Genomic DNA, 12,385 nt, shown 5'->3' with positions numbered 1-12,385 from the left:
CCGGGCGGCGGGGTTGGGCCAGGGAGCTCGTGTGCTTGGCCGGCCCGAGTGCAGGAGCCGATGGCGGACCGCTCGGCCTCTCCCGTCCCTTCGACCCCGGTGACCCTGCCTGGCCCTTGTCCGGGGCTTGGCACCGGTGGGGACCACGGTGGGGGTGGGGGCGGAAACGCCTGCACCTGCGCCCAGGGCAACGGGACCCGCGAGTGACCTGGTCTCATGCGTCGGGCAAGCAGGTCTGGGGAAGGGGGCAGGAACGTCCCACGGAGGGTGGGTGGGGAGGGGTCTCCAAGAAGCTTTCCCGGCCAGGTCCACCCCACACCCTCCCCACGTGTGGGACTCTAGCCGCAGTCTCGCCGTGGCAGGGCCGGGCGCTAGGTCCAGGGTGACCTGCCAGGCGCAGACAGATGTGGAGTTACATAAGGGAAGATGAGGGGTGCCAGCGGCTCAGCCGGGAGGGGAGCGCGCCCACCGGGGCTTGGAGGCCCCAGGTAGAGTAGAAGAGCTCCCAGCAGCTGCGAGCCTGACCAGGACCCCCGCTGGACACGCGCTGGGGGCGGTCATTACTGCGGCGGACAGAGGTCACTGCGCTCGAGCGCAACCAAGGCGGCGGCGGAGGCTGCGTTAGCGCCTGCGGGAGGGGGCGGGGGAGGAGAGGGGCGGGGAGAGCGTTCCATCCCAGATACAGGCTCAGATAGACAGGGTCAAGGACAGATGCAGCCTGAGACAGTCAAAGACAGACAGACACGCCTACACTCAGACACACAGACACCCACAGCCCAGGGAAGCCACCCAGCGCCAGGGGCCACCGCTGCAGTTAGACACACACACATCAAACAGCAGACACCAGGCAGCAACCACAAGAGGGAAGCGGCTCCCTCTGTCGCCAGCAGCGCACAGTCGCAGGAACCTGAGCTCACAGAGACTCGTGCCTGAGGGAGGGGGTGGGGTGGCGGCCCAAGGCTGAGGCTCCCAGATGGACGGTTGGAGGGACTGAATACTGGACCCCAGGCACAGGAACCCCCATACTTCCAGCAGCTCCCAGTCATGGGGACCCACTCCTCCCCCTGCCCCAAGATGTGCTGCAGAAACTTTAGGGGAGTGGGGGGCTGTGCTCCCTCTACTCTCTCAATAGGGCCAGGGCACCTACCTGCATCCACCCAGGAAGGAGGCCCCGGGCCCCAGGCCCAGCCAGCCCGCGATTTCCCGGCTCTGTCAGCCTGTGCTGGGAGCAGGGGCGGAGGCCCTCTTCAGGTGCCCGGCTCCACAGACCCCCCCACCAGCAGCTGCTGCACTTCGGCCACCCAGTCTCCCCACACCACCCCAAGTGGCCAGGAGTGGGAAGTGGAGATGGGAAGTTCCCGGAGCTGGGCAGTGAGGGTGGCTGACCCCACTGCCCCCCACCATCCTGCCCCCCCGGGGCCTCTGCTGCTTGGCCTGGCCCTGCCTCTTAGTCCTTAGCCAGCAGCTAGCTCCCTGCTGAACAGGCCGCTGAGCCCGCTGGCCCAGCTCCTCCCCAACCACCCCTGCAGTGCTTCACGGGGGGCCACCTGAGGCCTCTGGAGGAGGGATCGGAGGGGGATAAGACAGGGGCTCTCTTGCTCCCCCCTCTAGGAGCCCCTCCCTCAATCTCGTGTCTGCATCCTGCGGTGAGGCTTCCACAGTGCCGACCCCCCAGGAAGGAGGGGAGGCCATAGCTATGGTCCTGTGACTGTTCTCAGTCAGGGATGGGGCCTCTGTAGAGGATCAGTATTGGGGGCCAATGCGCACCCTGTGCTGAGGCTGAATCACCAATGGGACCTTCTAGTCAGATGGGGCTCGGGGGAGGGGAGCTGAGGCTGGAGAGCCAGGCAAGGTGTCACCGGCATCAGGCCAGCGGGAGGCTGTCCAGGCATCGTGCACTGTCCTGGGCTCGCAGGTCCTGCTGCCAATATCCCGCCTTAGCAGAAACCCTTTCCTCTCTTTCACCAGCTGTGTGCCTGTGGCTGCAGATACAAGGCACTGCCCTGCTGTGTGGGGACGGGGCTCGCCTATGACAGGCAACAAAGGGCAGCACACTTGAGCTGCTTGTCACGCCAAGGTGGTTCCTGGGCCCCTGTGGAGCTCTGGGTCCAGACACAGTGTCAACTCCCCAGGACCCTCCGTCTGCCTTTGCTCTCTCTCCACAGGAGCCCCCTGAATATGGGATGGCAGGCATATGTATGCGTATAGATAGGTATTTCCTTGTCTTTCCCCCAGTGACATTCCGCACCAGCTGAGTGCATCCCAGTGAGCTCAGGACGGCTCCCAAGACTCCGAAGCAGGGCCTGCCCTTCCCTGCCTTTGGGGACAGGGCAGAAGTTGTGCCAGACATGCATGGCAGGCAAGAGATGAGGGGTGCAGTCTTGTCCACAGTCTGCTGAGTAGGAGACCTGGGCATCTCCACCCTGAGGGGTCATCCCTGTGTTTGGCTGCAGGTGGCAGATAGCACTCACAGGGCCTGGGAAGGAGGACTGTTTCCTGTTGCCCAGGCTGGAGAGTGCAAGGGTAGCAGACTTCAGGAACAGCTGCATCCAGGAGCTCTGGGAGCACCGCTCCTTCCTCCAAGCCTTTTCACTGGGCCCACTTGGTTCTGTCCCCAGGTCACAGCTGTCCCCATGGCTCCAGGCTTCTGTCCTGGCCTCTCAGACACTTGGTACTCTTGGGCATGAAATGGGCCTCCCAACACATCCACCTCACAGGTTGGGTGTGAGAAGCCATGCAGCACTCTGAGGGCTCGGTACGTGTCTGCTAAGTGCAGAAGGAATTGCACCCAACCAGGTTCCCCGCTGCATTAAGGGCGCACAAGGACCAAGGAATGACAGAGAAATGAGAAAGGAAGAGAGAAGGGCCTGTCTCTCCCTGCCTTCTCCAGGCCTCAGCCACACGGGCTGGGAGGGGATCAGAGGGACCGCTCGGGCCCCACCCAGCTGGGGAAAGCTTCCAGCTGTCCAGGACTGTGGGGGCTGTGGTCCCATAAGGCTGCAGTGCATACTGCCAGCGACCTGACCCTGAATCCAGCCCTGTAGTTGATGTTAGGTCCTGGGGGGACGCCAGGCCTAGCCAGAGGAAGGGACAAGCCAGAGTGACCCAGGGCCAGCCCTGGGGCTGGAGGAAATGGGCAAGGGGGAATATATGTGTCTGGGCCGTGGGCAGCTCCAGGGGAGGTTAGCATAGTGCTGGAGGGGCACTCTTAGGGACCAAGGCAGGGCGCCAGGGAGCCAGAGGGTCAGCTGAGTCTCTGGACCCCCCAGGGCGGGGGTCGGTCTGGGCAGAGGATGGAGGCCTCGGTGGCCATGCTGGCCTGCTCCATGTGGGGATGAAGTAGGGACCAACAACCCCACCCTGACCTCAGAGGCCCCCTGAAAGCCAGCCCTGGCCCCTGAAGCCTGGCACAGTCCCTTTCTGTCCTCAGCCTGCTCCTAGGAACAGCCCTTCAGGCCCAGCCCTGGTGGCATCTTCAGCCCCTGGCACCACACCCCCTGCCAGGACGGTCCAGGCCTCCCCCACAGGTCATTGACTTTGAGGGCTGGACAGTGTGTGCACACACGTGTGTGCATGTGTGTGCACATAGGCTTCTAGATCCTGGGTGCCTTCTGGGGACTGTGGGAGCGCTCCAGGCAGGGTTGGGGTCCAGGAAACTGCTTCATAAGGGAAAAGACAGGCAAGCCCTCTGTGGTGGTTATGTTGTGTGTCAACTTGGCTGGGCCTGGTTGAGTGGCTGGGCAGCTGGTGGTAGTTATTCGCCATGATGAGACTGGCAATCAGCTCCATGGTGGGATCTACACAAGCAGCTGAGTAGCTGCCTTTGGGTATGTGGTCTGCTTTCCATATATAAGGAGAAGCCTTGGGAATGCTCGCTAGCTTATGGCACCTTGAACCCTGCATGTAGCCGTGTCGTTGTTCAGCAGCCTGCCGTGCTCTGCCGACCTTGGGACTTACAATGGACTTGAATTAATGGCCTGCTGTGTGGTTTGGTAATATCAGGACTGTGCCTTTTTACTTGTCAATCTTGGGCTTGGCAGCCTCAGCAGCCTGCAGCCATCTGAGTGAAGAAAAGCCTCTAGCTCCAGTGGGCTGGGAGCTGGAGGCAGAGCTGAAGCCCAAGGCTGAGGGGCTTTCACTCAGCCCCTGGAGCCTGGCACTTGAAACTCGGACTTCTGGCCTCCCGGACTGTAAGAGAATAAACTCCTGTTTGTTAAGGCCCTCCCATTGGTGGTATATTTTTGTCAGAGTGGCACTAGGGAACCAGAACACCCTCCCACCCCAGTTTCTGCTGCAGGCGCTTCTCTGTTCCCCGAACCCCAGAATTGGTGCAGCTCCTGGGGGAGCAGTGTGCCTGCCAGCAAAATAAAGAAGCTCAAGGGGGCCGTGCTGGGTGGGGGCACTAGAGTCACTTAACGAAGACACCGCCAGGGCCTGCAGAGTGAACGCTGTCACTCCCGAGGGGCGAGTTGTATGTGTCTACATGTGTGCTTGTCTAGTGTGTCTGTGTGTCTCTATGTGTGTTGTTGCCCACACGTGTATGCACGTCGGTCTGTGTGTGCCTATGTGTGTCTGCGTGTCTATATGTGTGCTTGTCTGTGTGTATGCTTGTCTGATGTGTCTGTGTGCCTGTGTGTGTGTTCTTGTCCGTGTGTGTGCACGTGAGTCTGTGCGTGCTTATCTATGTGTGTCTGCTTGTGCCTGTCTCTGTGTGTCTGCGTGTATCTGTGTGTCTCTGTGTGTATGTGTGTCTGCTTGTGCCTGTCTCTGTGTGTCTGCGTGTATCTGTGTGTCTCTGTGTGTATGTGTGTCTGCTTGTGCCTGTCTCTGTGTGTCTGCGTGTATCTGTGTGTGTGCGCCTATCTCTGAGTGTCTGTGCATCTTGGTGTGTGCGTTGTGTCTGGTGTGTCTGTGTGCCTATGTGTGTGTTCTTGTCCATATATGTGTGCATGTCAGTCTACGTGTGCTTGTCCATGTGTGTCTCTGTGTCTGTGTGCATGTGTCTCCATGTGTGTCTGTGTATGGATCTCTGTGTGTATTCCTGTGTATGCACAGGGGTCTGTCCACATCTGTGTATGTGTACGTGCATCTCTGTGTATGTGCTTGTACATACGTGTGTGTGTGTGACTGTGCGCTCAACCCTGCCTCCCCTATTCTCCCACAGCCCTCCACCCAGCCCTGACCTCCTCTCTGCCTCTCTGCTCGGACAGCTGGTCTCTTGACAAGGTTCTTCCAGGTGACACCCAGCAGACTGCAGCCCGTGATGGAGGGAGGGCCTTGAGCCCAACCGCAGGTCTGACTGATAGCCCCGAAGTGATGTCGTGATGTCCCAGGACCACTCCCAGCAGATGGCCACAGGGAATTGCAGGGTTAATGCCCCCTCACACCCCCCATCACCCCCTCATAAAAACCTGGAACTTGGTCTCCTTTGGGCCTCACACAGCCCTGAGGATGCCGGCCTGGAGGCCTTCCACGGCTGCCTCAGATCGCAATCACTAAGTGGCGGGGCCTGGACTCGGGGCTGGGGCTGGGCCTGTGGGCCCCCGCTGCCTGCCTAGCTGACCCGAGCCTCCTCTGCAGTCAGGGGCATTTATTGAGCGCCCACTGAGTACAGCTTGGCTAAGCCTGGCGGCAGCTTGCCCCCAACACCAGCGAGAGCATGCTTTGTCTCCTGGGATGTGTCAAGGAGCACCAGACCCCAGGGGAAGCCCTGGCCCCATGTGCACTGCCTTCCCTCGGCAGCGTTGGCCAAGTGGCCTATGGCCTCTTATCAGCCCTACATCTTCCCCAGAACAGGCCTGGTGCCTGCCCGGTGGCCTGGCTGCCTCAGGCCCTCCTGAAGCCAGGAAGTGGAATGGTAGCGCCCCTCAGCCCTGTTCCAGCTGTTAGCCGCCCACTCAGGACAGCAGGATGGATCCCAAACCCCTCGCTCACACAGGATTGGGGAGGTCAAGATGTCAAGAGCAGAGCATTAAACCAAAGGTGGGGCTCTGAGCAATGGCCCGGGGTTCAGCCCGAGGCCCACTCTGGCCCTTCGTGGCCCCTCTACTGTGGGCTCCACAAGGTGGGGCTGGGCAGGCCTTGGCCACCACGACCACATCCTCCCCTCCCACCGCTCTCTTCCACGGATGGAATTGGGTGAGCACAGCCCTTCCCCAGAGGGGCCCCGCAGGCCTGCTGTCTCTTACCCGAGCCCCCCCTCAGTCCTGCTGACCTGCCCCTCCTCTTGTTAGGAGCGCTCGGCTGCTGGGGGGTGGGGGGCCCGGCTCACATTGCACTTGGTCCCCATGACTTCTGTCCCCGCTCTGCAGGCGCATTTAAACTGTGCACCCCCCTCCGCCCCCTCGCCTGGCAGCTCCCTGGGTGCCAGTGGCTCGGCCAACGCAATTGGCTCCTGACGAGTTAAAATTAACCCAGCCCAAGCTGTCTCTTCCCGCTCTGCACACGGATGCCCACACCCCTCTGGCTCCACATGGGTCCCTGGGCAGGGCCACAGACGTTGAGCCAAGCCCCTGCCGTGCCCGCCGTGAGCCCCTTCAGCCTGGCTCTGCGGGCCTGTGCCCAGCTCTCTGTGGCACCTGGCACCGAGCACAGGACAGAGAGCGGTGAGTGCTTTATTTGTGGTGCAGCTGGAGAAGAATCCAGAAGGCACTTCCTGGCCGCTGGGTACAGGGGAAGAGAGTCCATGGCCCTGTGGGAACCCCTGCATCTGGGGCCTCCGACACCCTGGCGCAGCACGGGCTGGCGCATAGTAGGGCCACAGGCTGTGGTGCTGCTGGAGGCACCAGGGACTTGGGAGCAGAGCATCCTGCCAGGTGTTCAGCACTGTCTTTGTTCCTCTCCTCGCCAATGCAGGGACTCACAGTCCGTCTTGAGAGATATCCAAGTCTCTAGGGCCCACTCTGGCTGAAGGCGCAGACCTGGGCACTGCAGGAGCTCTGGTCTCAGATCAGGGAGTCTGTCAGGAAAGGCCAGCCAGGCAGGCCCCGCTGGCAAATGGCTACCCGCTAACCTTCTCTCTCCAGTTCCGTTTTATTCAGAGCGGCAGCGCAGTCCCCTGCAAGGCCGCTGCTCCCACCCGGGGCATGGCTGGGCCGAGGTTCTGGCCAGCAAGATGTGAGCAGAAGTGTGTGTTTGTATCTCTAGAGACCCAGCCTCCAAGGGAGCTGGCTTACCCGGTGCAGTGCCACTACCGCCCTTCCTCCTTCCTCCTGGTTGGAATGTACATGTGATGGCTGGAGCAGCAGCAGCCGTTTGGACCATGAGGTGACACTGAGGCTGGAAGCCAGCATTTGGAGAGTGAAATGGTCAGGCAGGAGCCAGGTCCCTGATGATGCCTGTGTCACCTCTGGACAGTAGGTCTGCTGTCACAGGAGAGAGCAGGACATTCCTGTTTTGTTGAAGCAGGTTTTATTCTGGGTTTTCTCAAATACACAACTGTAACTAACCCTATTGGGCAGGCAGCTGGGTTGGCCCCCATGGTCCCCTAGCAAGGTAGGGGGCTCTCGGTTCCACTAAGTCCTGGGCCCACAGCAGGCCCTTCCCGTAGCCTGGGGGCCCCGTCTCTTGAGCGGGGAGGGCCCAGGAAGCACTCCTGCAGAGGAAGAGCCACTTGCTGGCTGTTTCAACAGCTTTCCCAAACCCACGTGACCATGGAATGCTCTGCTCCAGGGGCCCCTGGGAACCTCCAGAGAGGCCTGGGAAAGCCCTCTTTGGGGCAAGGCAGTGAGTTGTGCACGTTGACCTTGGCCAGGCCAGCACCCAGCATGTGCTTGGTCAGGGTAGGGCCTGAGCTGCCTGCAACAGAGTGGACAGAGTGGCGAGCGGGCCCCCACCCGGCCTCCCCCTTCTGTCCCATCGGGAAGCTGCTCATTTGTCACCTTGCCCTTTCTCAGCACAGTTCCTGCTTCTCGTGGGTCAGGGCTGCGAGCAGCCCCTGCGCCCAGGCCCGGGGACCCCAGAGCCATCTCTTCCTACAGAGCCCAGCGTGCCGGCTGGGGTGGGACCGGGGCGGCTCTGGGAGGAGGTGGTTTGCAGAAACTTTAGGAGAGGAACACGATTTTATCCTTTTCTGGCAGAATTTAATGGTGCAGATTGTTCAGGGCACAGGGAAAGAAACCTGAAAAGGCCCTTTGCCGCTGCTATTGATAACTTGTGTCTCCTCACGTGGTGGGTTCAACACTAAAAATACCCTCCTCCCGCCCATTGACGGGAGCGCTGTCATGCTGCTGAGTTGTGCTGGGGGGGAGTTGTGCTGGGGGGGGAGCCGCGGGCCATGTGAGGGCCGGGCCAGGGCCTCCTCTGGTCAGGCTGTCCCCCGGCTGCCCCCAGGCTGCCCCCCAGCTGGCCAGGCCGCATCCCATAGAACGTTCTCAGGCATTCCGCAGAGGGGAGTGGGAAAATGTCCGTCCGAGGCCTGGGAAAATGTCCCTCTCCGGGCCTCACTGGGGCAAAGGCCAGGCCAGTAGCTGGGCAGCAGCATTCCTCGTGCCCCACCCTGTAGGTCTGGGGTGATTTGGCCCAGGCCCCAAACCTGCTCAGGAGGTGACTGGGCATGGCGTGAAAGAGCACTGGGCTGGGCAAGACTGGTGCTGCTGGACCCTGTGCACCCTGAGCCTCAGTTTCCCCTCTGGAACCCCACTGCCATAGGGAGTTGATTCCGACCCACAGCGCCCCTAGAGGACAGAGAGGAAGCCCCAGAGGGTTTCCAAGGCTGCCGTCTTTAGGGAAGCAGGCTCCTCCTGTGGAGCAGCTGGTGTGTGTAGCAGCTGGTGGGTTTGAACCGCTGACCTATTGCTTAGTGGCCAAATGCTCTAACCACTGTGCCACAGAGCTCCTCCCCACCCTGGAAGTGGGAACAAGCTCTATTTAGCCTTCTCCATGGGGAGCTTCCAAGATGGGATGGAGCTTCTGGCACCGGAATAAGGGTCTGTGTTCCTCCGTGGCTGTGAATACGGGGCCCAGGCACACAGAGCCTTAGGCAGACAGGGCAGCTGGGCGGCTGCGGGAGGGATGGCAGCTGCTCAGGGCCTGCGGGGTCGTGCTGTCCACTGACTGACCCCCTGCACCACGTCCTGCCTTTGCCTCCTTGTCTGGGAGGATAGAGGTGCATCCTGGAAACCTCAGGGAGCCTCCCACCCCCCAGATCCCAGACCTGACCCATCCTGAGTGAGGGTCACAGCCTGCCATCCCCGCTGAGACATCCCCCCGATTTGGAAGGAGCTGGGACAGTGAGGCTCCAGTCATCCGTGCCGGGGAGGGGCCACACAGATAAGCATGACTGCAGGTTCACTCTGGGGTTGGCATGGCCCAAGAGCCGGTCTGGTGGCAGCAGACACCCCAAAGCTGGCTGCTTCTCAAACTCCCAAGGGCACATGCATCGCCTGGGGGTCATGTTCAAGGGCAGATTCTGGGGCAGTTTGGGAGGGGCTGAGCTCTCCTTTGTGAGTGGCTCCTGGTGATGCCACGGTGTGGGGGGTCCAACAAAGACATACAGCAGCCCCCTTGATGGGCTGTGGCCCTGAGGAAAGGGACCACCGTGCAGAGCTGGCCTCAGTCCCGGGAGCTTTTGTAGCCACTCTTACTGCTCTGAGCTACCGTCTCCTCTCAGCCCCTTTCCTGCCCCCTTCCTGGAGGATTCCGCCTCTGGAACCGGCCCCTGGCCGGATAATGAACGAGGAGCGTCAGACCCCAGGTGCCCCTCCCCCACTCCCCCAGGGAAGGTTGATGGACTGATTCTGACAGCTGGGACAAGAGGGGAGAGGGAGTGGCAGGCCCTCCTCAGCCAACCCAGTCATCTCATCTGTTGAAGGGGTGAAGCCGTGTCGCAGCCCAGGGCCCCTCTAGAGAGCAGACCCGCCCCAAGCGCCTCACTAGCAGGCGAGGGGGGTGGGGAGGGGTGGATGGCAGCCATCCTTGTTTGGGGAGACCCGGGGGAGAGTCACTGACCCCGGCCCCCCCTGTGCTTCCTGATGCTGTACTCACTCCAGGAGTTGTGGCCAAGGGGGTGCAGGTGGGTGTCCCCCCAGGGTCCCTTGCACTGGGTCTGCTACAGAGGCTTGTCAGGGTGAGGGGTGCCGAGGGGGCCCTTCTGGGACCCTGTGCTGGGCCTGGTCCAGGCAACAGGGGAGGTACTGGAGTCGGTCATCTCTGGGGCAACCAGCCTCCCCCTCGTCCTGGCTTGGGGGCCCCCTACAGGCCCCACCCTTTCCTTTCTCTGCTGGAGTCGGTTTCTTCAGAGGTAACCATGGCAACACCTTTGTTTCTGAGGTCTGGTCCCCGCCTCCTTCTGTCCCTGAGCATTCCTTCTCAGTCCTAGCACGTCCAGTCCCCCGTCCCTGGCCATGGCTGCCTATGGGCCCTGTGGGCCCTGTGGGTTGGGGACCAGCCTCTGGACATGGCGGAGGGGGCCCTGATGTTGCCTGGGCCCCACTCCTGCTGCAGAACTCTTCTCACCCACTCACCCCCGGCATATATTGGGAACATGCAGCATGCTGCAGGGAGCAGAGGCAGCCAAAGCCTGCCCTGGCCTCCGGGCACCTTGGTTCCCCTAGGGTGACTTGCTGGAGGTAGGGGTGCTCTGAGGAGTGGGTGGCTCTGTGGCAGAGGCAGTGCAGAGCCGAGCAGCCTTGGGGTGTGCTAGAGGCCAGGGCCGAGCCAGCAGCAATCCTTCCATGCCTGGGGGTACAGGGTCCTTTGGGCTCCACCTCAAAGCAGCTTAAGCAGAGGAAAGAATTTATCAGCTCATGTGACCAGAGAGAAAAGAAAAGGCCTGGTGGTGCAGTGGTTAAGGCACTTGGCTGTGAACCAAAAGGTTGGTGGTTCAAACCCACTAGCACTCTAAGAGAAAGATGTGGCCGTCTGCTTCCATAAAGATTACAGCGTTGGAAACCACATGGGGTGGTTCTACTCGGTCCTACAGAGTCACTATGAGTCGGAGTCGATGCGATGGCAGTGGATTATTTATTTATTGTTCTGTTTTGGTGACCAGAAGGCCTGGGGATAGAGCCTGCTAAGGTGCAGCCAGTTCTGTGGGAGCCAGGCTGCACACACAGAGAAGGTTCCACAGCGTTTCCACAGCATTTGCTCTTTTTTTCCTCTGGATTTTGGCTTCATTCCCAGGTGCTCCCCCACCCCCACGGTGGCAAGCTGCCCACCAGTAGCATAGAACATCATCTCTCAATTACCTAACCAGTCCTGGGAGGACAGGCCAGTCTGTGACCCCAGGTTCCTCTAGGCGGAGTGCCCTTGCTTGCAGGAAAGGTCCTAGGGTTGGCCCTCATTGGCCAAGACCCACCTCTGGGCTATTTACTGTGACAGACATCCTGGGTCTGGACCCTTCACTTATCCCAGACTGGACTCATGATTCAGGTGGAAGGAGGGTGGGGAAGAAGCCTGGTGTGCTCTTGGGCTTAGAAAGGTTAGTTAATCTGTCCAGAGACACACAGCAGGAAAGAATGCACACTCAAGGTTTGACACTAGCATCTGGGTGGTGGGACCCACTGCGGGCCAGGGATGCAGCGGAGAGAATTGGGCCCTGATCTTGGTGAGCAATGAACAGCATGCAATACCCCAAAAATACCAAGCTTTGGCCATGGGTCAGTTCCAATTCATAAAGACCCCATAGGGCAGAGCAGGACTGCCCACAGCAGTAATCTTAAGGAGACAGGTCGCCAGGCCTTTCTCCCGCGGAGAGGCTGGCGGGTTCAAACTGCCCATTTTATGTTAGCAGCCGAGCGCTTTACCATTGCGCCAGCAGGGCTCCTAGGGCATGCAAAGGAGAGAGATACGCGGTATTTGGCGAGCTGAGGGAGAGCGACTGTGCCAGGACGGCTTCTGCCTGTCAAGCATGTTCCCATCCCCAGGGTCTGGGGGCCGAGGGTGGTTCTACCCGCGCAGCATCGTGTCCCCGGCCACCTGACTCACTGTTTGTAAACGCTCCTCTCCTGGCCACTCCCTCCACCCCCCCTATCGGATCACTGTCTGTGTAACCCCACCTCCCCCTCTGTGATTGGCTATCTGAGTCGTCACTCCTCCGTATGGGCGGGACTCCCGGCTGGGCGGAGGGAGCTGCTACTTCGGCGACTATTAGCATAATCCCGCCTCCTGGGCGGGCCTCGGGCCGCGCGTTGATTGGGCCAGCGGCAGCCAACGCGGCGGCGCCGGGCTCCTCGAGTGGCGGGCGCGGCTGTCAGTCCGAGGTGGCCGGCCGCACTTCCGCCTCGGTGTCAGCGGTCGCGCGGCCCTGGCGGAGGCGGGGCGGCAGCGAGCTGGCGGCGCCGAGGAGACCGCGCGTCCAGGTGAAGGCCCAGGTGAGGCCCAGGTGAGGTCCGCCGCCCGCCGTCCTCGTCGCCATGGAGGGCCACCGGCGGGTGGCGGACGGCGG

The 12,385-nt window shown here is 61.1% G+C and overlaps 1 protein-coding gene across 1 annotated transcript in view; it reads right to left on the bottom strand.

The window, feature by feature from the left end:
- Window positions 1-2,354, bottom strand: part of HRH3 (histamine receptor H3) — a 6,936-nt gene extending 4,582 nt beyond the window's left edge. The window contains exons 1-2 of the mRNA XM_007954719.1: window positions 2,249-2,354; window positions 1,765-1,800 (exon numbers count right to left, since the gene is read on the bottom strand). Coding sequence (XP_007952910.1) covers window positions 1,765-1,800; window positions 2,249-2,354 — 142 coding nt within the window. The remainder of the gene's footprint in view (window positions 1-1,764; window positions 1,801-2,248) is intronic.
- Between the last annotated feature and the right edge of the window lie 10,031 nt (window positions 2,355-12,385).

This window comes from Orycteropus afer, unplaced genomic scaffold (assembly GCF_000298275.1).
Source record: "Orycteropus afer afer isolate SDZICR_OR568_19922 unplaced genomic scaffold, OryAfe1.0 scaffold00469, whole genome shotgun sequence".
Taxonomy (NCBI): domain Eukaryota; kingdom Metazoa; phylum Chordata; class Mammalia; order Tubulidentata; family Orycteropodidae; genus Orycteropus; species Orycteropus afer.
This window is presented reverse-complemented; position numbering and strand designations above follow the sequence as displayed.